General features: G+C 43.1%; 1 protein-coding gene across 1 annotated transcript in view; it reads left to right on the top strand.

Moving 5' to 3' along the window:
• The window catches only part of Baiap2l1 (BAR/IMD domain containing adaptor protein 2 like 1), a 98,851-nt gene that overhangs the window by 33,377 nt on the left and 38,303 nt on the right, over nt 1–27,171 (top strand). Inside the window, exons 2-3 of the mRNA XM_052754419.1 lie at nt 3,971–4,046; nt 11,279–11,365. Coding sequence (XP_052610379.1) covers nt 3,971–4,046; nt 11,279–11,365 — 163 coding nt within the window. The remainder of the gene's footprint in view (nt 1–3,970; nt 4,047–11,278; nt 11,366–27,171) is intronic.

Genomic DNA, 27,171 nt, shown 5'->3' with positions numbered 1-27,171 from the left:
GACACCAGACACACATGTGATACAGAGACATATATGTAGTCAAAATACTCATACACATAAAACAGTAAAATAGTTTTTGAAACTAAATAAACTAAACAAATAATAACACCAGAAGTTGGATAAAAGCCTTTAGTTGGATAAAAAAAAAAATGTAATTAGGAGATGATGCCATGGGAAACTGGAATAGAATACTAACACTCTACAGTTACTCAGAGAAGACAAAGCGTCATAAGCCAAGACCAGAATGGTGATTTAAAAAGGAAGAGTTAGATACTAAAGAACTCTTAGAAAAAATTACATATATATATTTTATACATCATCATACATACATACATATTTAAAACATTCGGTATGGCCAGGCAGTGGTGGTGCACTCGGGAGGCAGAGACAGGCAGATCTCTGTGAGTTTGAGGCCAGCCTGGTCTACAGAGTGAGTTCCAGGACAGCCAGAGCTACACAGAGAAACTCTGTCTAAAAAAAAAAAAAAAAAAGCCAGGCGGTGGTGGCGCACGCCTTTAATCCCAGCACTCGGGAGCCAGAGCCAGGCGGATCACTGTGAGTTCAAGGCCAGCCTGGGCTACCAAGTGAGTTCCAGGAAAGGCGCAAAGCTACACAGAGAAACCCTGTCTCGAAAAACCAAAAAAAAAAAAAAAAAAAAGAAAAGAAAAAAAAGAATGCACCAAATATGATGACACTCACCTGTAATCTCAGTACTCAGCCGGCTAAGGGAGAAGGATCATGAGTTTGAGGCCAGCCAAGGACTACTTAGCAAGACCTTTTCTCAAAAGAAAACAAAACTCAAAAGCTTAAAAAAGAATAAGAATTAGGATGTAAAGTTGAGACTGTTTTTCAGATGTAGAAGATAAAGACAGTAGAGAAATAGAGAAAAGATAAAGTTAGATAAATCCAGGATGCATAAAACCTTCTTCTGGCTGAGCGTGGTGACACATACCTTTAGTCCTAGAATTTGTGAGGCAGAGGCAGGTGGATCTCTGTGAGTTCAAGGCCAGGCAGGTCTACAAAGTGAGTTCCAGGACGGCCAGTACTACAGAGAAACCCTTCCTTTAAAAATAAAAAAATCAAACCTTCATCTGAGCTCCAAAAGAAATAAAGACACAAAAAGTTAAAACAAGCATTTTCCAGCTCTGAGAGACCTATTTTCCACATAGCTAGAAGCCACCAAACATCTCATAAAATAAATGGAAAAGATACCCACAATGAAGCAGATCAGTATTTGATTTTACAACATAGGGATAAAGAGCTGGCTTCTAAAACAAAGCTTTAAAGGAGGGGAAGTCTGAAGCTGAGATATGGCTCAGTCAGTAAAGTACTGACTTGCAACCATGAGTACCTGAGTTTGGATCTCCAGCAGCCACATAAAACCCAAGCACAGCTGCAAACACCTGTAATCCCAGTGCTGTGGAGGCAGAGACAGGTGTATCCCTGGGTCTTGCTGGTCAGCTAGTCTAGCTGAATTGGCAGACTCCAGGTTCGATAAAAGACCCTGTCTCAAAACTCAAGGTGAGGGACAATAGAGAAAGACACCTGTAATTGATCTCTGGCATCCACACAAACACACGCTCCAAAAGAGTCGGGGGTAGGGCAGTCAAACAAACAAACAGAAAGGCCACTTCTCCACAGCAAAAGTGGATGCTAAAGACAGTAACAGCAGTATCTTAAACATTCTGAGGAAGACAGGTCAGTATATCTATCATATGCTGTCCAGCAAAACAACAAACAGATGTCAAGGTAAAAGTAGTTTGAGGGGATAGGGAAGGCACTTGTTACCAAACCTGATGACCTGAGTCTAGTCCCCAGAGCTCACATGTTATAAGGGAAGAGCTGATGACCATGGGTTGTCCTCTGACCTCTATATGTATTGTGGCATTTTCAATTCATCCTCTCCCTCTCTCCTGCACACACAATAAATAAATAATTTTAAATTTTTAAGTAGTTTTAGGCATGTAGGGGCACAGATACACCTCTCATATCATTCTTACATCAGTTTTGAAGAATAATCTCCAGCAAAAAGGAAGAAAGTAGACCGTGAGACTGAGAGCTTTTGTTTGTTTGTTTGTTTGTTTGTTTGTTTGTTTTCAAAGCAGGGTCAGGGTTTCTCTGTGTATCCCTGGTTGTCCTGGAACTCACTCTGTTGACCAGGCTGGCCTCGAACTCGGAGATCTGCCTGCCTCTGCCTCCCAGGTGCTGGGATTAAAGGTGTGGACCACCACCGTGGACTAAGAATGAGAGCTCTGATGTAGGCAGCCAGATAGGAACGTGCAAGGACAACAGCCTGGCAGACTTGGGGGAAATCAGATAAGGCTGAAGGAGAGGACAGAGAGTCCTTGGAGGAAGTTTTAGGAGGGGAAAATGAGATGTGAGATCAGCCGGCCATTCTGTGTGTTTGAGAAATGAATTGGTAGGCCTGTGCTTGAACTGACACACTGCATGGGAAAGGACTTAGGGTGGATACGTAGAAACAAGAGGGAAGAGGGGCAAGCCAATTATTCCAGGAAAAACAAAAAGGCATTACTAAGAAAGAAATGTGATCTTTAGTACATTCCTTGAATTGTAGTAACCAATATTTACAGTCATAATAAATATGATTGACCAGTTGTCAATTAAACATGAAGAATGAGGAGTATAATAGAGAAGTAGGTCCTCCTGAACTATAAGAGGGAGCCAGAAGTTACTGTCGAAAATTGAAGATTAGTGAATAGTCAAAATGGTGGTAATAAAGGGGAGAGTAACCATGTGATTGGAAGCATTCTTGGGAGGATGGAGAAAACATGAGGTGTGGGCTTTTTGTGATTTTTATCACTATTCAATTACTGTAAGTTGTCTATTCCCAGTTACTAATGCAGAGCCTTTTTTTCCTTCTGAAGGATGTGAAGCATCTGACTCATTGAGTGTTGGCTCATTTTCCATCTTTTTTTTTTATTTTTTTATTTTTTTTGGTTTTTCAAGATAGGGTTTCTCTGTGTAGCTTTGCGCCTTTCCTGGAACTCACTTGGTAGTCCAGGCTGGCCTCGAACTCATAGAGATCCGCCTGCCTCTGCCTCCCGAGTGCTGGGATTAAAGGCGTGCGCCACCACTGCCCGGCCATTTTCCATCTTTTATCATTTGGTCATCTACAGATAACTATATACATGGGAGAAGCGGTGGGGATACCAGAGTGGTCCATTTGGAAGGATGAATATAGGGCAACTTGTTGATCCAAGATGGAGCAAATACCTATAGTCACCATATGTTAATGTATTCTTGGTCATAAAGCCAGCGCCCTGGGAGTGGCTTGTTGTCTGTACTGTACAGGTTTAGGCAAAATGAAAGCAAGATTACCCTGAAGTTTTTAAGTACTCCATAGCCAAAACATTACCCTTAATTAGTCTCAAGCAGACTATTTCGTAATGTTAGAGTTAGGGCCATGAGCAATCTACTTGTACCAGAGAGAATTCTTTGGCCTCCAGGCTCACAACCCCCTGGGGTATGATAGAGATGTGAATGTCTGCTGCTTGCTTCCTTTATAGCAGATTGTAGGCAGCCCTTGGGCAACTGAAAATTGCTAGGTTATATCCACCTTGCTGCCTGTTCGATTTGGTCAGAAAATCAAGCTCATTGAAATTTTTACATCTGCATTATTTGTAGGCTAAGGATTTGGCTCAGTTAGCATATGTGAAGCCCTAGGTTTGATCCCCCAAACTGTAAACCAGGCATGGTGGTACACATCTGTAATTCTAGCACTTAGGAGCTGAAAGCAGGAAGGACAGAAGTTCAAGGTTATCTTCAGATCTGTAGCAAATTCAGGCTAGTCCTGGGATTCCTGAGACCCTGTCTGGAAAGAACATTTGAGACTTTATTGTTGTACATTGTATTTATTATATAGGAATTCTCGGCCTGATAGTGATAAAAGCTAGATATCCCTCCCTCTTTTGTTTTATTGATTTGTCTGTTTTGTATGTTTGTTTGTCAGAATGTTATGGAACAATTCAATCCTGGACTACGAAACTTAATAAACCTAGGAAAAAATTATGAAAAAGCAGTGAATGGTAAGTCTTTTGATTTGTTTCTATAGCAATCAATGTAAAGCACATGTGAAATCTGTTAACATTTTATTTATCTTTAAATACTTAACATTGAATTTTTTTTTTTTTTTTTTGGTTTTTTGAGACAGGGTTTCTCTGTGTAGCTTTGTGCCTTTCCTGGATCTCACTCTGTAGACCAGGTTGGCCTCGAACTCACAAAGATCCACCTGGCTCTGCCTCCCGAGTGCTGGGATTAAAGGCGTGCGCCACCACCGCCCGACATTGAATTTTTAAAATACCTTTTTGTTTTTGTTTTTGTTTTTCAAGACAGGGTTTCTCTGTGTAGCTTTGAGCCTTTCCTGGAACTCACTTTGTAGACCAGACTGGCCTCAAATTCACAGAGATCCGCCTGGCTCTGCCTCCGAGTGCTGGGATTAAAGGCGTGCGCCACCGCCGCCCAGCTTTTTTTTTTTGGGCATTTTTAAAATATCTTTAAATGGAATTTTATAATTTATCTAGAGGATTTTTGCAGTGGCAGTGCAGGATGGTACTAATTAATATATTTGAAGTGAGTTAATTGAGTAATTGTGAAGGTACTATAAGTAACATATTTTAACTTTAAAATTGTGCTTTCTGGTATACAAAATTAGGCTTTAATATCATTTCCATGAACTTTTCTACTTTGTAAACCAAATCTTTGTGAACTAATAACTTATATTTAAAACATTTGAATATTTGTGGTACGGTGGCACATGCAAAGGCAGGTAGAACTCTGTGAGTTCCAGGCCAGCCTGGGCTACATAATAAAATTAGTCAGGGCTACACAACAACATTTGAACATTAGTGTCCTGCTACGTGAGAATCATTCATTTAGCTGTATAGAATTTCTTGCCTCTAGATAGATTACTTTTTTGTTTTGAGACAGAATCTCACTTTGTCACATAGGTTAGCCAGCTTTTGAACCCAGGCAGTCCCCCTTCCCACCCTCCCATGTGCCAAGATTACAACTGTGAGCCACTATAACACCTTGCTGAGTATCTTTTTTTTAATAGTAACATGAAAAATAATATTTTTAACTTCAGTGGAAGAACGTCTACATTAAAGGTTATGCTTAAATTATCATTTCAAAGTAAGTGCTTCATTGAAACTGATTTGAAGCCGGGCCCAGTGGCATGGGTATATAATCCCAGCTACTTGGGAGTCTGAGGTAGAAGGATTACAAGTTCTGGGCTAGCCTGGGCAACTTAGAAAGAGCTTGTCTCAGAGACAGAGAGAGATAGAGAAAGGAAGAAAGGTAAGAAATAGAGAGATGGGCTGGAGAGATGGCTCAGAGGTTAAGAGCACTGGCTGTTCTTCCAGAGGACCTGGGTTCAATCCCCAGTATCCACATGGCAAGTCATAAATATCTGTAACTCCAGTTCCAGGAGATCTGACACCCTTCCATCAATGCACATAAAATAAAGTTAAATAAATTATAAAAAGAAATAGAGAGATGGGGAGAGGGAGAGAGGGACAGATGAGGAGTTTCAGGCAAGCAACCAGCTAGCTGGGATGTACCTGCAGAATCATGTACAAGCTGGAGAAGTACTTATTTAACATGAATGAGGCCCTAATTTCAATTCCCAACAAACAAACAAACAAACAAACAAATAAATAAATTCAACTGTTGATATTTGCCTCTCTTTTGGGACCCAGCTTGCTAGCTATCTTGAAAAGGTTTTCACTGAGGTTTATAAGCAGCCACTCCTGCACTCCTACTAAAAGCGAATGCTATTAGAATACATTGATAACCACCCTAAAGTGTGGCCCAGCAAGACAGTGTACTTACTGCCTAGGCCCTAAGCTGTGGATGGCAAGAAACGTGATAGTTGCAGTCACTGGAAAAGTAGACTGCTTGGCTGTGCATTTTTATGTACAGCTTTCAGTACCAGGAAATATAACAGTTCTAGGATCTTGCTTCTCTTCCCAACAGTGTCTTTGCACTTTCCTTCCTCTGAGAGCAAGAGGCTGACCTTCCCGCTGCCCCTCGGCGATTGCTTAATCACTGGGCCACAAAGTCATCACTGTTTCCAGTTTTCATAGGGAGAACACTGTAGAACTTTTTTTTTTAACTGTGTAGTCTGAACTACTTTCTAAGGCATAGTTATAGACTAAGTGAGCTGCTTGCAGCTCAGCTTCCTGTTAACAAGACTTCTCCCAAAGGGCTCTTACCACTTCATCACCTCCTAGAGATGATTCTGTAGTTGATAAGTATTCCCAGAACTTCTGCAGGCCATCTAGCTATATATCAGAATATATCAGAAGCCACTGATAATTTTAGATACATTTATGAAGCCCTTGGTAAGAATTTGGAGTACAGATGAGGATGTCAGCCAGAAGTGCCGTCAATAGATTATAAAGGTGGAGTGACATGTGAATGGCTGAGAGAGAAATCTAGACCACTGTCAACAGTGAGCAGAGCAGCAGTGATTGGTGTGGACCAGAGCAGTCAGGAAACCTTGCAAGAGCTTGAGCTAACTAACAGATAGGAGATAACAACAGACACACTGCTTCAAGCAGAAAATATGAGCCCTGGGAGCCACCCTACACTGGGGGAAGTAGGACTGGACAATGTCAGCTTAGCCATGCTATTTACTAAAATATTTACAGAAAATACTGCAGCTGTCCACCAACTGGGTGGCTTAAGATGCCACTTTCTGTTTCCCCTGTAAAGGCAAGGTAGCTAGCTCTCTGGAGTCTCAAGGCACATTTCACTGGGGGCTTGACATACTCTGTTCTCGGATGTCCTTTCTCCATCAAAACCACACTGAGCCCTTACTGTAGCAGCACTAGCCTTAAAGGCCTAGCTAGCATTTACTAGGTTCCTGTGTAAGCCATGCTTGTTGATACCACACTGGCCAAACCAAGTTCTATCACCAGTGTCTCAGGAAACCACAGGCTGGAAATCTGGAGGGGTGTAGTTCACTGAAACTATTACTATAAAAATCTATCATGAGCTTGTGGAATGTGGGCTTGTGGGTGATCCATGGGGTCTTTAGTAGAACAGTAACCCAGTGAAACTATGTTTTAAGAAAAATATTATCAGCCAGGCATGGCACATGCCTTTATTCCAAGTACTTAGGTGCCAGAGGTAGGTCGATCTCTGTGAATTCGAAGCCAATTTGGTCTACATAGTATGTTCCAAGGACCACCAGAGCTATAATCACTAAAATAGAATTCATAGGCCGGGTGGTGGTGGTGGCGCACTCCTTTAATCCCAGCACTTGGGAGGCAGAGCCAGGCGTATCTCTGTGAGTTCGAGGCCAGCCCGGGCTACCAAGTGAGTTCCAGGAAAGGCGCAAAGCTACACGGAGAAACCCTATCTCAAAAAACAAAACAACAACAACAACAAAAAAAATAGAATTCATAGCTTTCCTTAAATAGTAAGAAACAAACTCACAAAGCAGGGGAGGGGCAAAGTTATCAAAATACTATTAGTTCTGGATAAGTTACGTGGTTTTTAAGTTAATTTAGCTTTATTATAAAAGCAAAGCAAATAATTTTTAAATGTGAAAAGTAAAAAAAAAATAATAAAAGTAAAGCTACCTTGAAAGACTGAGAAGGTTACATGGTTTTAAATATAAGTCAACAGTTAATGAAAAAAATCTCAATTTAATGTTTCCCCTGTAAAGGCAAGGTAGCTAGCTTTCTGGAGTCTCAAGGCACATTGTGGGTGTAAACCAGAAATTTTAACTGTTGTGTAATCCTGAATGCAACTCTCCCACTAATGTGCTCTTCAATTTATCAGTACTTTACAACTTAAACCTCTCATTCCAACATCATCTATTGACTTGACATTTCACTGGCAGCACACTTGTTTTTAGGTGGAGTTGCTTTTTCTTCAGTTCCAGCCAAAGCACTATGATTTAGAACTGAGGAAGTGAAGTACCTCAGCAGGAGTTGTGTACACTGTGGCTGACTCACGTTGACCTTGGGGACAGCCTGAAATGTCTCCACTCCACTCCCTTTAGCAAAAGGAGCTGATAACATTACCCACCCTTGTGTCTTAACATTGTCAGTAGATTAACGAAGTAATGACTTGAAAAGTCTATATAAATGTTATTGATAATTACACTGTAAGTTCTTCTCCAGTCTTATAAAATGTAATACAGCAGAACATTGCATTTCTTAAACTTATATGCAGATACAATAAAAGCCTTAATTTATATATATTTAATTTATTTAACTTTATTTTATGTGCATTGGTGTGAAGGTGTCAGATCCCCTGGAACTGGAGTTACATACAGACAGTTTTGAGCTGCCATGTGGATCCTGGGAATTGAACCAGGGCCCTCTGGGAGAGCAGCCAGTGCTCTTAACCACTGAGACATCTCTCCAGCCCCATTTATTTATATTTTTTAAAACTATAGTAAATGCTGAAATATTAAAAAAAAGTACAGGGGCAGGAATTTGGCCTGTAATACCTTCAGCTACACCTATATACATGATGAATTATCTGATCTTTTTAATAGTTCCCCATTGGGCGGTGGTGGCGCACGCCTTTAATCCCAACACTCAGGAGGCAGAGCCAGGCGGATCTCTGTGAGTTCAAGGCCAGCCTGGTCTACAGAGCGATATCCAGGACAGGCACCAAAGTTACACAGAGAAACCCTGTCTCGAAAAAACCAAACCAAAACAAAAATAATTTCATTGTTGTTCGTCGGGCGGTGTTGATAACATGCCTTTAATCCCAGCACTGGGGAGGCAGAGGCAGGCGGATCTCTGTGAGTTCAAGGCCAACCTGGTCTACAGAGTAAGATCCAGGACAGGCACCAAAGCTACATAGAGAAACCCTGTCTCAAAAAACAAAAACAAACAAAAAAAATAGTTCCCCATAAAAGTCAATCTTTTAGTGTAGTGGTAGTGTAGCTTGGTGGTAGAGTGCTTCCTTAGCATGTGAGAATTAAAAATACAAATAGGGGCTGGAGACATGGCTCAGCAATTAAGAGCACTTGCTGGTCTTGCAGAGGACCTAAGTTCTGTTCCCATCACCATCAGACAGCTCACAATTGCATATAGCTCCAGCTCCAGGGGATCCGGTGTCGTCTTCTAGCCTCTGCAAGTATCCAAATATACATGACAATTTCACACACAGACATACACACACATATGATTTTCTATCTTAATAATAACAAATAGGGACTGGGAAGATTGCTTAGCCGGTAAAGTGCTTGTCTCAAGTATGAGAACCTTAGTTTACTCTTCACCATCTATGTAAAAATATCAGGTATGGTGGCACAGGCTTGTAATTCCAACACTGAGGAGGCAGAGAGAAGCAGAGCACTGATTGGGACTCATTGCTCTTCAGTCTGCCTAATTGGTTAGCTCCAGGCCAGTGAGAGACCCTGTCTCAAAGGAGGTAGACCATGTTCCTGAGGATGGCACCCAAGGTTGTCTTCTGTCTTCCACACATGCATTCAAGAGTGTATGTAGACACATACAATAAATAGATGGATGGATGGATGGATGAATGGATGGATAGATAGATAGATAGATAGATAGATAGATAGATAGATAGATAGATGAATGAATGACAACTTACTTTTTAGCCTGGCCTGGTGGCATAGGTTTGTAATCCCAGATACTTGAGAAGCTAAAGCCAGGAGGATTACAAGGTCAAGGGTAGCCTAGAAAACTTAATTGAGACCCTGTCTCAAAATGAAAAATACAGTTAAAGGACTGAGGATGTATCATCTCAATGGTAATGCACTTACTGTTCTGTGGGTAAAGAGAATGGGCCAGAGGCCCTTTTAGTAACAAGTTTCTATGCTCTCCAGAGCGCCAGGAAAAACTGATTTCTGTGTATGAAGGCAGTCTCTGAGTTTAGGGGAAGGGGTGGAGATTTTTTTCCTCCAGAATCACACTGGCTTTGGCTGGATCTTGTTGAAATGCCTGTCTGTCATACACCATTCTCCAGCTTAATTGCCTGTAAAGCTAAAGAAGCCAGACTGCCATTTATCTGTCCCACACGGACTTTTTTTTTTTCCCCCAAAACAGAGTCTCTCTGTGTAGTTTTGGTGCCTGTCCTGGATCTTGCTCTGGCTAGCCTCAAACTCACAGAGATCCTCCTGAGTACTGGGATTAAAGGCGTGCACCACCACCGCCTGACCCACACTGACTTTATTAGAGAACTTTACAGATGGGTAGCCTTCATCTCCACCAGGGCACATACCTTGTCCAAATACCCTTCAGGGCCAGTTTGAAGGAGAAAACAGTTTTAAAATGTTTAATTTAATTATTTTAAATTGTGTATATGTGTGTGCGTGTGAGTGAGGGTGCCCATAGAGGCTAGAGACATTGGATCCCTCGGCACTTGAGTTACAAGTGGTTGTGAGCCTCCCAACATGGATGCTGGGAACTGAACTTGGGTCCGCTGCGAGAGTAGTATGCATTCTTAACTCCATTTTAAAAGTATTATTTATTTTTTTAATTAAAGAAACATATTTTTAGGATGATGAGAACCTAGCTTCCGCTGCAATAAAACCTTTGCTTGTTTCTGCTGGAAGGAAAAGGAAGGAGAACATATGGTTATTTTTTAGATAAGTCTGTAATTTTTAGAATGCTAATGTATTTCAAATTTCATAGATTTTTTTTTTACTCCAGTAGCAAATGTGTTGGTTAGTTGTGACTCAGATTGTCTTTTTACAGTATTAAGGATTGAACCCAGGGTACAATGCATGCTAGGCAAGCTCTCTGCACTGAGCCATACCCTCAGCCCCTCACCAGGGATTCTAGGCAATTGCTCTTCATATCTTCAGCACATTTATTTTTATTTTGAGATAGAGTCCTATCAAGTTCCCCATGCTGGCCTTGAACTCACTCTGCAGCCTAGGCAGGCTTTCAATTCCTCCTGCCTCAAGCCTTCTGAGTAGCTGAAATTATAAGCCTATACCACCAGACCTGGCTCTTTTTTAATGGGGAAAAAAAATGTGCTTTCATGAAACAAGTTCCTAGGCCACTGAACTCAAGACTCCTTGAGTAATGACATGACTGACCTGTATGTATCCCATAATGTATCTGTTCCCAGTGTCAGTTTGATGTCAGGAACATATGCCCTGGAACTGACATCAGGAGCAGGCAGGGCCTTATGAACTTCACCTGCTGAAACAGTTGGTCTAGAACTTCTTGTAGCCAGAGGCACACTGGGATGTTGAACCTGTGGTACTTCCTCCTTTCCTTGTCTGAGTAATGATTTTGTGTATCACATTCCTGTCTAGCTATGATCTTGGCTGGAAAGGCCTACTACGATGGAGTGGCCAAGATTGGTGAGATTGCCACTGGGTCTCCAGTATCAACAGAACTAGGTGAGCTGACCATCCATTTTTACAAAAACCTAACCTGCTGTCCTAGGAGTTTGATAAGAGTGTGTCAGGTGACTCAGATCAAGAACCCAAAAGGGCACTGTAGTTTGAGTTCACCCTGACTCATGAAAATGGAGAGGTTTTTGGAGGGCAGGCAAAGCCTTAGAGGGGCCTAGGGGTTGGGTAGAGGCCCCTTCCCAGGCCTCTTAGGATCTCTGCTCCTGCCTTTGCTGCCTGGGTTCTGGCCTGTCACCTCAGATCCCTGAAGTTCCAACTTGAAGAACTGTGACCTACATTTTGAACCAAGGTGGGTGAGACAGGCCTCTGACCAGGCCAAGTGGTTCCGGTGACTCACCTTGTGGAAAATGACTCCTTGACTCCTTTATGCTGTACTCTTGGCTCCCATGCTTCCCCAGTTGCCTTTGGTTGTGATTTTTCCGGTTTTGCTGGTATGAATGGATCCCCTGTGCAGGCAAGGAGGGTAGCCACACCCTAGGCAGCCCCCACCACAGCCAAGGGAAGCTGGGCTTCTATTTACAGAGCTATGCCACTGCGCTGCGGTCATCTCCTTCAGGGCAGGGCTACTTTGCCAGTAGACCCACATGTCACATGTCTTTAAAATTTATGGACTATGTTTTATTGTAAGAATTTGCTTTAAGGATTCTGGAAAACATAATGAAGTGTGTATGTGTGTGTGTGTGTGTGTGTGTGTGTGTGTGTGTGTGTGTGTGTGTGTGTGTGTGTGTGTGTAGAGTGGCATGCCCTCTACTCAGTGTCCAGTAGTCTTGAGGCTTTTCAGACTTGCCTGAGAAACTCATTGACCCTATTCAAAGGCTGGAACAAGCCTTGATGCTGGTGGCAGGGTGGGGACAGGCTGGGTTTGTGTTCTCCGGCTGCTTTACGCCTAAGAAGCTGGGGAAGCAGTAGACAAAGGGCACAGTGTACATCTGCAGTGATGTTGTATGGTTAGTGGCAGCACTGCCGTGTTTCATAGAATCGATCACATATGGTTTTTGAAACCCCAGCTCGTATTCTGTGGGTGTTGTGACTTCCCAGTGTCATGATGACTTGTAGCAACTCTGAAGCACCATCAGTTTAATGACATGCAGCCTGCCTTTTATAGCAGATAGCAATATTTCAGATATTTGGGGTTCCGGAAGCAGCTGAGATGATAATAGGGTTCCAAAAATAAACTTAAATTAAAAAGAAGCATCCCATTGTGCCAGGCAGCAGGGGAAAAAAAAAGTATGACCCTCACATTAAAACATATGGTGCTCTGACTCACCACCATTCAGTTTGCCATTTTAATGTTTTATGGGTCTTGCCACTGTTTAAATAAGACTTCTGTTCCACACCTTACTTTATTCAGCTGCAAATTCATAACACTGAATCAACTATTTCCACAGTAACAGTGTTGTTATAAACACCACCTTGAAACTCCAGTTTCAGTGGGGAAAGTATGTTATGAAGGTGCAGGTTCCTTCTATGAAGAGGAAGTTTTCCAAGTTTTGCTTTGTTTCAAGTTGTCCAATTGCTTGTGTCCACTGTCTCAGATTTACTAGTTTTTTACCCATTTATGGCTCTTATCCTAGATAAAAAGTTCACCTCAGTAACCTTGCTTTGGGGGAACCTAATAATAACTATTTTTGACTTGGATAGTTTTTATTTTGGTATTGTTTAAAATACCATACTATATCCATTTAAATTGTATGGAAGAGGAGTAGAAAATTCACATATTTTCAAAAAGTAGAAGAGGAAGAAGAAAGAGAAAGAAGGACTAGAGAAATGTGAACAGATTACTTGGCACACAAGCATGAGGACCTGAGTTCAGATCCCTAGCCCTCATGGAAAAGCGGAGCATGGCAGCACATACTACAGTCCCATCACTAGGAGGGAGGAGAGCATGGCAGCACATACTACAGTCCCATCACTAGGAGGGAGGAGAGCATGGCAGCTCATACTACAGTCCCATCACTAGGAGGGAGGAGAGCATGGCAGCACATACTACAGTCCCATCACTAGGAGGGAGGAGAGCATGGCAGCACATACTACAGTCCCATCACTAGGAGGGAGGAGAGCATGGCAGCACACACTACAGTCCCATCACTAGGAGGGAGCAGAGACACGTGTCTCTGGCCTTGGTGGTCAGGCAGTCTCCTCTAATAGGTGAACTCCAGATTCAGGGAGAGACCCTGTCTCAAAAATAAAGACACATAATATCAACTTCTGACCTCCACAGACATGCACACGTGTTCACAGGTACCTGTACACACCTTTGCCCCCCAAAAGAATGAATAAATAACCAAAGGTAGATTGTGTTTCTTTTGTTTTCCCAATATTTTGTGTGGTTATAGCCTTTGGGTACTGGTCCTCATAACCTTATGAAACATAAAGTTTATTTAGGACTGTCTTAGTTTGGTTTCTGTTGCTGTGATAAAACACCCTGACCAAAAGCAACTTAGGGAGGAAAGGATATATTTTGCTCACACTTCCATATCACAATTTATCATCAAAAGCAGTCAGGACAGAAACTCAAACAAGGCAGGAACCTGAAGGCAGGAGTTGATCTAGAGCTGCTTACCGGCTTGCTCCTCACAGTTTGCTCAGCCTAATTTCTTATACCACTGAAGACCGCCAGTCCAGGGATGACAGTGCCACCTGCAGTGAGCTGAGTCCTCCACATTAATCATCAGTGAAGAAAATGCACCACAGGCTTGCCCACAGGCCAACCTAGTTAGGGCATTTTCTTCACTGAAGTTCCTTCTTTGCAGATAACTCTAGCCTGTGTCAGGTTGACGTAAAACTAGCCAGCACAAAGACTAAGGAGAAGCCAGGCATGGTGACACATGCTTGTAATCCCAGCACCTTGGAAGCTAGGACAGAAGGATCACAAGGTCAACCTGGGCTATATATAGTGAGGCTCTGTCTCCAAAAAAGGGAGTGGGACTGGGGCTGGCAAGATGGCTTAGCAGGAAAGGTGTGTGCTGCTGGCTGACAACCTGAGTTCAATTCCAGGGACCAGATAGCAGAAGGAGAGAACTGACTCCTTAAGGTTTTTCTCTGACCTCCACGTGTCCTGTGGTCTGCGCCTGAACACACACACACACACTCTTAATTAATGTAAATTTAGAAAAACTTTAAATGAAGGACTGGAATATGGCTTAGGGGTACAGTACTTGGCTAGCACACAAACAGCCCTGAGTTCCATCCCAGCACAAAGACTACAGTATAACTTCAGTGAAACCATGAATCATTTCAAGTTTTTCATTCAGCGTGTCTTTTGAATTAACTTCTGTTGGTAAAGATGGAGTGGATTTTTAACGTAGATGGTTCCATTTAGGCAGTTCCACTTAGCATCAGTTCATCTGTTACTATGTGAATAATTTAGTGTGCTTTTGCTCAAACGTAACAAAATGTCCAGCTTACAGTGATTTAAGCAATAGGCATGTTTATTATTCCATGTAAGGCCAGGAGCAGCAAGTTCCTGTTTAGTTAATCATCACCAAGGACTCAGATTCCATCTCTTTTTCTTGTCTTCATACCCATTTCCCCCATGGCCCCAAGATGGCTACCAGTCTGATTATCACATTTGTCTTCTCATTGTCTGCAAGTACAGGAAGTAAAATGTCTTCTCAGGCATGTCCGTCTATAAAGGGGGAACCCTTGCCCAGAAGCTCCAGCACACAACCCTCTACATTCCAAACCCAGGTTAGGTCACACTCATCCATGTCCAGCTGCCAGAAAGATTCCTTGGTGTGGCTGGCCAAGGACTGCAGAGGAGAGGGTACAGCTGTTAGGAGACAATCTTGGTATCAGGCGTCTCTGGCATTAATGATCTGGTTTCAGTGGTTTTGGGTGAAGGGGAAGACATTACACAAATGTTCCCTGCAGACACTTGTGATGCTTCTGCATTTTGCATGGATTTTTTTTTCTTCCCATGTGGGCTGGTGTGCATTTGCCCAGCATTTGTATACATCAGACCTTGTCACCTGTTCTCCTAGGCCCCTTGTACTTCTTTTCCCAGAAGGCCACAGGTGTTCTTCCCATGTGTTTCTGTTTAGAGGCAAAAATCTAACCAGGAAGGAAGAAGAGCATTGGGGACTTTTTGTTTCTTCCACCTACTGAGTTTTATTGCTCACCTTTGAATGTCTTGTGACTATGGACTCCAGGGTAGTTTTCCTGTGTCTGCCTCCTTTCTTCTGCTCAGTAGCTGCTTTCCTGTGTGATTCCTGCAGCCTTGTGATTGAAAATTAAGAAAACAGAGAAAAGTTAAAAATATCACCCATAAAGTTACTACTGTGTACATCTATCTACCATTGCCATATGCCTGTACAAGTCTCTTTTAAAAAGTATGCTGTTAGATAGTGTGCCCCCCTTTGTCTAGCCCACTTTTCCCAGTGAGAAATATAAGACCTGTCTCCAGTCACACTGTAGAAGTAATAGCCCACACTAAGTACTTGCTGCCAGCTCAGATCACTGAGTTAGTTGGCAGTCTGACTTTAGAATCTGAGTTCTTTACCTCTCTGTACTGGCACTGAGACACATGGGAGAGGAAAGGGCCAGCCCAAGAGCCACTGAATTCTCAACATTAGGGGCCTTTTCAGAAAAGAGGTGAAGCCAAGCATGGTGGCACATGCCTGTGTTCCCAGCATTCAGGATCCTGAGTTCAAGGTTAGCCTGAGCTACATAGTCATACCCTAACTCAGAACGGTGAGTGGGCTGGCAAGATGCACTTACCATCAAATCTGAAGACCTGAGTTTGCTCCTGGAACTCACATGGTAGGAGGAGAGAACTAATTCCTGCAAATTGTGTTTTGACCATCACATGCATACACACTGTGGCAAGTACTGCCCAACCTCTCAAATTTTTATGTAATTTTAAAATTAAAAAAAAAAAAAAGAGCAAAAGTTGTCAAAGTTAATCTTAGTGGCAGAGCGGGCCTGGCCAGTATATTTAGTGATGACCAGTTCCCCCTGAAAAGGATGGTTCCTCCAGATCTGTCTGTTAATAACAGGAGTCCAGAAGTTAGTGATATTAAATAACAGGTAAATCACACACACACACACACACACACACACACACACACACACACACACACACACACACACACACACACACGCATGCACACAGTGTCTTACTGTCCACCCAAATTTGGGTCTCATTAAATGCTCACTGAAAATGTAGGGAAGGGGTTCTTTCCCCATCACCTGGTGTCCTTATTCATTCCATTCATTCCTGGGTGAATTTTTTCTGAATGATTTGCAGGTGCAATGATCCCTTAGGGGTGGCTGCTAGGCCTAAGAACAAACTTAGCAATTACCTCCTCTGCAGAGGTAAGAGATTACCCACCTCCATGGTGACCACAATGGGTCAGTCTCCCTGGAGATGTACTTTGTAGTCAAACAAGACAGAGCAACACTCGGGAAGCCCAAGATCCCTATGGAGGTGGACAGGTCCAGCTGCCTTCATTGTAGAGTGTACACCATCCAGCTGTAGCCTGGGAAAGACCTGTGCCCAGGACAATGAAGCCAGGCTACTGTTTACTATGCTGAGACCTCTAGGTGGGAGGCTGCTTGTTACTGGAGAGACCTCCATAGAGTGTGTTGACAGTTTGCTGCTGCCTTGGGTGCAGCAAAGCTTGAGCAACACTTGACCTTTATGGGTGGGTTGGGCATGCTTAAAGGAGGTGAAGGTCATGCTGTGCAGGTTCTTTGAAGAGGAAATGAGATACTGTGCCTCCCAGCTTCTAAAGTATCAAAGACTATAAGAAGATGCCTCTAGTCCCCACTTCACAAACATTTGGAAACTCAGCAAACTACCAGTGTTCTTCCTTGACATTCTTTTCATCCATAAAGTAGGTAATGTGGGTTTGTAAGAATACACATTTTTCCATGGCGACACACACACATACACCCAGATTAAAATAGAAAAGAAATGAAAAACAATAGCCTATAACCAAATGCCAATGGAATTGATAAGGCATAGCTGACTGAGCCAGTTGCCCTGCTCTCTTTCAGCAGACTCTGCATATGCAACCTCAGGAACTGAAAGAAGCCCAGATTTATTGGCATAATTGAAGGAAGTGGTTGTGATGAAAAGGATGAAGATATTTCTGAGAAAATGATGCTAGCAAAATCCCTTCACATGAAAGGAATTCCTCAAGACATTTCAACACCATAACCACAAAGGATAGAATGTTTTTTAGCTTTTTGTGATACCTGCTGTGAAATAAATTTTTGATCTTTGTCCAGCTTAGTAGCATAGAGCTTCTTACCTTTGACTCTCAGTCTTTGTATGCTAAGCAGCTGACTGACAACTGGGACTCCTGAAGCTCAAGATGGGGGCAGTTTGCCAGCAAGTGATTTAACCAGTCGTGGCTACCTAAAGAAGTTTCTATAAGAAGGACTGGGTCAAGCGGAGCTCTAGACAGGTTGGTTCATGGAGCGTAGTGCCCAGGGAGGGAGAGGGAGCCTGTCCCCTTGCTCTAAGTGTCCCTCTAGGAGCCCTTACTTTGTTTGTTTTGTGTTTTTTTGAGACAGAATTTCTCTGTAGCCCTGACTGTCCTGGAACTTACTCTGTAGACTAACCTGGCCTCAAACTGAGAGAGATCCACCTGCCTCTGCCTCTTGAGTGCTTGGATTAAAGATAGTGCTACCACTGCCTGGCCAAGAGTCCTTTCTAATGAACCAGTAATGTTTACCTGTTCTGGGAGACCCCCATGCCAAATCCTTGGAAGACAGGGTGGGAACCCCAGCTTCCAAGTGTAAGAGATAATCTACTTTCTATCAGCTGTGCAATAGGAGCAACCTTGTGAGACTGAGCTCTCAGCTGGTGAGATCTGTCACTGTCTTCAGGTAGACGGTGTCAGAATTGAATTTGAGGCCACCCAGTTGTCATCTGGTGCAGAACTGCTTTCTGGGGGTATGTGAGCATGGTCACAAAGCATTCTGTGTTTCGAAAATATAAGAGAAGAATTTGAGTTTGCCTTTTCCTGTCCCACCCCCCATATTGACATTGCTCTGCATATGTCAGGCAAATGTAGCTCTACCTCTGAGCTGCATCATCCATCTTTTTCATACATATCGAAGCATATCCAAACTTAGAAAGGATGTGACAATTTGTTAAAGCACAGGAAAGATGTTCTAGGTCCTTATCTGAAGTTGTATGAGAAGCTAGCAAGCGCTGTTGAAATTATTCCTGAGTAATTGCTTTTGTTTGTTTTGAGACAGGGTCATACTATGTAGCCCAGGCTTTCCTCAAACTCTTGTTCCTCCTGCCTCAGCCTTTCAAATGCTGGGATTACAGGTGTGTGCCACCATACCTGGTTTACCCTAAACCAGCTTTGAAAATAGAAGTCAACTGATGTGGTGGTACCCACCACCCAAGTACTCAGGAAGCTGAGGCAGGAGGATCACAAGTTTGAGGCTAGCCTGGACTATGTAATGAGACCCTGCTCAGAAGAACAAAAAATAAAATAAAAACAACAAATTAACTTTAGGTCTTAATGTTTCTAGTGATTTAAGTTACATAGCAAGACAAAAGAAGGGGTGCCGGGTACAAAACTCAATTGGTAGAATGCTTGCCCAACACACACAGATCCCTGGCTTCAGTCCCCAAACAGCATAAAAGCAGACATTGTGGCGTATGCCTGTAATCCCAGCACTTTGTTGGGGATGGAGAGGGAGAAGAAGGATCGTACATTCAAGGTTATTCTTAACAACACAGTGAGTTTTCATACCAGCCTGGGCCATGTGAGACTTTGTCTCAAAAAAAGAGCAAACCTTAATATCATGCAGGTGCTTAAACATGAGTGATCATGACAGAGGTTTGATAGAAAAAACTGTTTCTGAATGCCTGGGCTTGACAGACATTAAGGACTGGATGCCAATAACTACAGCACTCTAAGGAACTCAATCCTTAACCACTTGGGCTTGCTGGGAGGAACAGACTCGGAGCTCTGTAGTTCTGTAGACAGGGTTCAGCAGGTAAAGTGGTCTAATCCATTGTGTTTAACTGTTCAATAATAACTCAGGCTCAAATTCGTGACTTATGGGTGCCAGGGTGTGACCTATAGTCAGGCACATAAAACAAAAACTTAATGCCATATCCATAGCTGAAATTGGCAGCATGCTGACCTTTAATACGTAGGAGGGGAAGTGCAGTGTGAGTAGGATGTCAGGCTTATCTCTTAAGCAAGCAGCACTTTCCCCCCACTTTTTTATTCTTCTCTCATACGTTACTTCCTGACCACAGTTTCTCTTTCCTCCCCTCTCCCCTCATCTTCCCCCATACACACACACACCCCCTCTCCTCCAGATCTACTCTCCCTCTGTCTCCCCTCAGAAAAGAGCAGTCCTCTCAGGGACATCAACTAATCACAGCATAATATGCTGCTATAAAACCAAGCACATCACATCAAGGCTGGATGAGGCAACCCAGTAGGAGGAAAAGGGTCCCATAAGTAGGCAAAAGAGTCAGCAACCACCCCTGCTTCCATTGTTAGGAATCCTACAAGAACACCAGGCTACTCAGCCGTAACATATATGCAGAGGACCTAGATCAGACCTCTCAGGTGCTCTGATCTCTGCAAGCCGCCTTGAGTCCCACTCAGTTGATTCTGTGGGCCATGTTCTCTGGTGTCCCTGGCCCCTCTGGTTCCTCCAATCTTTCCTCCCCATCCTCCACAGGACTCCCTGAGCTCTGCCTAATGTTTGGCTGTGGAACTCTGCATCTGCTCCCATCAGTTGCTGGACGAAGTCTCTCCGGTCTCTTTGATTCTGCTAGGCTCCTCCAGTCCCAGAACACTGCAGGCAGGACAAGCTGTAGGTCCAAGGTTTTGTAGCTGGGTTGGTGTCCCAGTCCCTCCACTGAGGCCTTGCCTGGTTACAGAAGATGACGGTTCAGGCTCCAGGTCCTCCATTGCTAGGAGTCTTTGCTAGCATTGCTCTCATAGATTCCGCTGAGTTTCCATTACACTAGGTTTCCACCTCACCCCTGAAATGGCCCCCAACTCTAGTCATTTCCCCCAGTATTTACTCCCCCCCCACACACACACACTTGATCACTCCTGTTCCCAACCCCACCTGCCCTCAGTCCACCCATGAAATCTATTCTATTTCCCCTTCCTAGCGAGATCCATCCCCGCTTCAGCCCTCCTTGTTAGCCTCTCAAGTTCCATCCATTTGCCTGCAGATGTCATGATGTCACTGTTTTTAATAGCTGAGTAATACTCCATTGTGTAAATGTACGACATTTTCTTTATCCATTTTTCAGTTGAGGGACATCTAGGTTGTTTCCAGGTTCTGGCCATTATGAATAAAGCTGCTATGAACGTAGTTGAGCAAGTGCCCTTGTGATAGGATGGAATGTCCTTTGTGTATATGCTCAGGAGTGATATAGTTGGGTCTTGAGGTAGATCGATTCCCGATTTTCTGAGAAACTGCCATATTGATTTCATAGCACTTTTTTTTTGTTTTTTGTTTTTGAGATAGGGTTTCTCTGTGTAGTTTTGGTGCCTGTCCTGGATCTTGCTCTGTAGACCAGGTTAGCCTCGAACTCACAGAGATTTGCCTGGCTCTGCCTCATGAGTGCTGGGATTAAAGGTGTGCATCACCACCGCCCGGCTACACAGCACTTATTTTTAAAACTTAGAAAATACTGAAAACATTGAAAGAGAAAAACAGAAGTTGGCCAGAAGAGAATTGATCTTTTAAGTAGAAAAAAAGTAAAGGTTGTTTGCATTTATTTATTTAAAAAACAAAAAACAGGCTTTCTTCTGGGAATTTATAAACTTGTTTTGATTTTTTTAGTATCTCACCATTACATAAATTTAGACAGTGTTATTTTGTTCTACTTTAGTAAGCTATTCCATTATTTTGAGTTATGTATTTAATTTCTTTTTACATTTTATTTTATTTGTGTGTATGTTCGCACGTGCACATGCTGGTATGAGAGCAGAGGACAACAAAGAGAGTCAGTTCTCTCCTTAAGCAATGTAGTTTCCAAGGATTGAACCCAGGTTGTGAGGCTTGGTGGCAGGCACCTTTACCCACTGAGCCATCTCCCCAGACCCCAAACCAGCTTCTTAAATTGGAAACAAAACAGATTCTTACACTTCTAATCAGTACACTAAAAAACCATGGGCTTCCTCCCTTCCTCTTTACCTTTCTTGACTTTTGAGACTGCCTAATGTAGCCCAGGTACCCTCCAACTCACAATCCCATTTCAACTGTCTGACTGCTGGAAATACAAGCATGTACCACTGTGTTTTCTCTTACTGATTTTCAAGTTGATAGTCTTTAGTCTTAAAAGACCAGAGCTAAGTATGGCGGCACACGCCTTTAATCCCAGCACTCAGGAGGCAGAGGCAGGCGGATCTCTGTGAATTTGAGACCAGCCTGGTTTACAGAGTTCTATGTCAGCTAGGGCTACACAGAGAAACCCTGTCTTTTTTTTTTTTTTTTTTTTTTTTTTTTTTTTTTTTTTTTTTTTTTTTTTTGGTTTTTCGAGACAGGGTTTCTCTGTGTAGCTTTGCGCCTTTCCTGGATCTCGCTCTGTAGACCAGGCTGGCCTCGAACTCACAGAGATCCGCCTGGCTCTGCCTCCCAAGTGCTGGGATTAAAGGCGTGCGCCACCACCGCCCGGCCGAGAAACCCTGTCTTGAAAGACAACAAAAACAAAAAGCAACAAATAAAATGCAGGAAAAAAGTATGAAGAAATAATTTTAAAAGAAATATGCAAGGTTAGGAAAATGGCTCAGTAGAATGCTTGCTATGTAACCATGAAGACCTGCGTTCAGATTCCCAGCATCTGCATAAAAGCCCCAATGCTAGCATTGGGGAAATGTGCAGAGCAGCAAAGACAGAAGAATCTTGGGGGCTTACTGTGAAAGTCAATGGGAGACTAGCTCCCACCTGTCAAAGGGTTCTTGTGGAGAGGAGAGAGGAATGAGGAAGTATTAGATAGAAATATAGACAGAAAGAAAAGATAGAGACACGGGATAGCTTGGGAGGGCCCTGGGTCAATATCCAGCTGCCTTGAGATTTATTCTAATGGACTTTTTATACACTGCCAAGGGGAGAGGCAAAAGACCTCCCCTTTTCAAGATCAAAGCATAATGTACAGCAAGTATAGACCCTTCAAAACACCTGGCAACCACACCCATGGCCAAATCATCAGATTATCCTGTCATCATTACTCAGCAGAATAAAAGAAAGTATTAAACCACAGCCACCATAGGGCCACAAACGTTGGAACAGTTTACAGCATGACTACATATTCCAGCATGTGTGTCACACATGCACACGTGCATCAATTGGAAGCTGGAATTCAACTTCAGGTATTCAGGTGCAGGTATTATTCCCCTGGTACAATTTTTTTTTCTTTTCTGAGACAGATCCCTTACTGGAACCTGGATGACCAGTTGAGGCTAGACTGGCTAGTCATGGAGCCCTAGGGTTTCAACTGTCTCCCCCTCCTCAGTGCTGGGATTATGAGTACAAACTACCTCTAGCACACCCAGCTTTTTATATAGGTGCTTGGGTGCTGAATGCAGGTCCTTATGTTTACATGACTGAACCATCTCTTCAACCTACTATTATAGCTTTTGAGGGGAAAATTATTACCTATGTAATTTATTTATGCGGGGGAACACATGTACTGTGGCATTTGAGTGGAGGCCAGAGGACAACTTGGAAGAGTTGATTCCCCACTTCCCATGTAGGTCTGGGTGATTGAACTTGGGTTGTCGGGCTTGGCAGCAGGTGGTTTTATCCAGTGTGATAAAACCCCTGACACAAGCAACCTAAAGGAGGTAGGGCTCTTTAGGCTCACGAGCTTTGGTCCATCATGGTCATGAAAGCTATGGCAGAGTTATAGCAATGGCAGAGTGTGGCAGAAGCTCTTCACATTCTTAGTGGATCAGAAAGGGAGCTTGTGCCAAAACTAGACAAAACTATACCCTTCCAGACCAACACCTGAGAACCACTCTACCCGATAGGCCCCTTATCTAAAAGACCCCACAACCTCCCAAAACAGCACCACCAGTTGGGACCCATGTGTTCAAATGCATGCACCTGTGAGAGATGTTTCATGTTTGAACTGTGATAGACCCCATAGAGGTGAGGTTATGAGATCCTTATTTTTTTTTTTTTTTTTTTTTTTTTTTTTTGGTTTTTCGAGACAGGGTTTCTCTGTGTAGCTTTGCGCCTTTCCTGGGACTCACTTGGTAGCCCAGGCTGGCCTCGAACTCACAGAGATCCGCCTGGCTCTGCCTCCCGAGTGCTGGGATTAAAGGCGTGTGCCACCACCGCCCGGCCATGAGATCCTTATTAGGCTAACATTTAATGCTGCCTGATTCCTTGAACACATTTGAATCTGAAACAACATCTGATTTTCATTACGCTTTATCACTTTGCCCATCCTCTGAGTCTTTGAATTTGGAAATGTACAAACAGAAAATTTTCAATCCAATTTTCCCAATCCATTAAATTGGTCTTTTTCTCCTAGAAGAAAATCAAGTGTCCAAGCAATTCAAGAAAAGAAAGAAAGGACTGTAGAGGTGGCTCCATGGTTAAGAGGACCTACAGCTCCAGTTCCAGGGGATCTGACCCCCTCTCCTGCACTCCTAAGGCATACGCACATGTGTGTGTATAAACACACACACACATACATACACAAATACAAATATAACTTTTAAATTAAAAAAAGCTGAGGCGGTGGGTACCCTTGTGCTCATGTTGTCAGACTGGCTCAGGGGCCAAAGCAATGGCCCATCATGTTGAGGGATCAGTGCCTCAGATGCTGGCGCCATCCTTGGTGACTAGAGCTCCTTACACCCTGTAATGAATGAATGCAGGTTTCTTAAACTTTTAGCAGCACTGTGTCAGAAAGGGAAGCACTGCGTTATAGCACACAGAGAGGCACTTGAGAGCACACCAAGGTCAATGGCTGTGCTCAGGAGCACAGGAACAGCAAGAGGCCATCAAGAGTGAGGCCTGGCCTGTTCCTGCAGACATTTCCCAGTGCCGTGGTGGGGGTGGCAGCTCTGGTGGGGAGGCTAGGCAGATTTCTTGTTTACAGGTGGAATACTCTCTGTTAGGAAAGACAGAAACACGGGGAAAGTACTGGGAAGTGCAAACCAAACCACAAGACAACCACTTCACACCCAACCGAGCAGCTACAATTAAAACAATAGCCAAGAGCCAGCAAGATGGCTCAGTGAATAAAAGTACTTATCGCCAACCAGACAACCTTGAGTTAGATCCCAGGGACCCACATAGTGGAAGGAGAGAGCTGATTCTCACAAGTTGTCCTCTGACCTCTACATGTGCGCCCTAGTTTGGAGAGATAGATAGATAGATAGATAGATAGATAGATAGATAGATAGATAGATAGATAGATACAATAAAATTATTTTAAAAAGTAGTCGATAACAATGTTAGCAAAGATGTAGCAAGCCAGGTATGGTGGTACATGTCTTTAATCACAGCACTTAGGAGCCAGAAGCAGGCTAATCTCTGAGTTTGAGGCAGGCCTGGTCTACACAGTGAGTTCCAGGTCAGCCAGGGAAACCTTCTCTCAAAAAATTAATTAAAATACAGAAAACTGAAGGTCTCATATATTGTTGGTAGGAATGTAAAATGGAACAGCTGTGTTGGAAAACAGCCTCAGTTCCTTAAATTCCCATGTGACACAACAATTCTACTTCTCAGATATGTATGAGAAATGTAATGTATAACACCACATAATCTTAAACATTAATAACACTGATGATTAGAAAGCCAATTTGTGATCTGTCCCTATAATGAAGTATTATTTAGCCATGAAAAATAAGAGTATTGATGGCATGTTGCCACATGGTTGAGCCTCTAAAACATGCTGTCAAAGAAGCCAAATAAAAGGACCATCCATATATCGCATGGTTCCATTTATATGACATATCCAAAAACATTCATAAACACAAAGCAGAATTTGAGGTTTCCTGGGAACAAATGAGGATTGGTTACCTAATGAGTAGTGGGATTCTTTTTGTGTGGTAAAAATGCTCGTGGTCTAGGCAGTAGTGCGGGTGAATATACTGTTACTATTAACACTTAGGGGTACTTTACTGACAGCAACAACAAAAAGTAAGTTGGGTTGGAGAGATGGCTCAGCAATTGAGTACACTTGCTGCTCCTGTAGAGGACCCAAGTTTAGTTTCTAGCACCCACAGAAGTCAGCTCACAGCCTCCTGTAACTCCAGCTCCAGGGGATCTGAGACCTCTGGTTTCCACAAGTATTCACATTCCCCCATACAAACGCGCGCGCGCGCGTGTGTGTGTGTGTGTGTGTGTGTGTGTGTGTGTGTGTGTGTGTGTGTGTATAATTAAAAATTTAAAAATTAAAAAAAGCTAGCAACCTCACGTCCCAGGAGTGGTTGTGAGGCTGGGTGAAGGCGTCCTTGTGATCCATCAGCAGGAACTACCAGACAGACAGGACAGAGGAGAGGTGGCAGCAGGAACCAACGTCTTACCATCTCAGCTGTAAGCTGATTGGTGAAACAAGGATGTAAGAAGAAGTGTTAGAGATAAGCTTTAAAATGCTTGATTGGCTAAGTGAGTTGACATGGGGTATTGGATTCCTATCTAGGAATCAGGGTTTTTTGAAACCATGGCCATCTTTTGCAGCAGACCTGGTTTTTACCTACAACACAGTAAAGGGATTGTGAAAATATAGACATACATAATTTGATTTGGGATTGGCACTGGAGTAAAGAGTAACAAGAGTTACAGAATTTAATGGAAAAAGATGATCCCATGTACATGAGAGTGGCAGAGAAACTGAAGTCTGAGAATGTTGAATGGGCTACAGGGGAGGTTCAGGAAGCTGTGCTTTCTCTTAGGGAATGAGGGCTGTCTCCACTTACCTGGGCATTGGAGCTTGTGGAGAGGATCATGAGAAATAATGTGCAAAAGAAAAATGGAACCTTGTTTCTTGGTTGTCAGTGTTTCTAAGTATCTCAAATTGAGGATTAGTAGTATTGGCACCAAAAGGTTGGGAGTTATTAGGAACTGACTCATTTTAGGAGCATGGTTCAAAGGTACAGTGCAAATTACTAGATGAGTAAGGAGGCACATTGAATGACAGGTACTTTATAACCATGACCTGCACTTCACAGGGTAGCAGTCGACTCCTGTGACTTTTGCAGGGCCCCAGGGCTGAGGCATCACTCAGGCACAGCTTCCATTTTTGCCATGATAGAATTTGTGGCACACCTTTACATTCATTCATTTTTTTCTTTCTCTCCTCTCTCTCTCTCATCACTTCTCTCATTTTTTTTTCTTAAAACACACACACACACACACACACACACACACACACACACACACACACACACACGGCATGGTGATGCACACCTTTAATTAAGCCCAGCACTTTGGAGGCAGAGTTAGCTGGGTCTCTGAGTCTGAGGCCATCCTGGTCTACAGAACAAGTTCTAGGATAGCCTACAGAGAGAAACAACTGTGGTGCCGCACACTTTTAATCCTAGCACTTGGGAGGAAGAGGCAGACAGATCTCTGTGAGTTTGAGGTCAGCCTGGTCTATAAAGTGAGTTCCAGGACAGCCAGAACTGTTACACAGAGAAACCCCGTCTCTAAAAACCAAAAACCAAAGCAAAACAAGAACCGGATGGATGGATGGATGGATGGATGGATGGATGGATGGTTGGATGGATGGATGGATGGATGGAGATAGATAGATAGATAGATAGATAGATAGATAGATAGATAGATAGATAGATAGATAGATAATCTCATATAGTTCAGGA

The sequence above is a fragment of the Peromyscus californicus genome, unplaced genomic scaffold (genome assembly GCF_007827085.1).
Source record: "Peromyscus californicus insignis strain IS unplaced genomic scaffold, ASM782708v3 Scaffold_2__1_contigs__length_46816999, whole genome shotgun sequence".
Classification (NCBI taxonomy): Eukaryota; Metazoa; Chordata; class Mammalia; order Rodentia; family Cricetidae; genus Peromyscus; species Peromyscus californicus.
The sequence above is the reverse complement of the archived record's forward strand: the minus strand, read 5'-3'. Positions and strand labels throughout refer to the sequence as shown.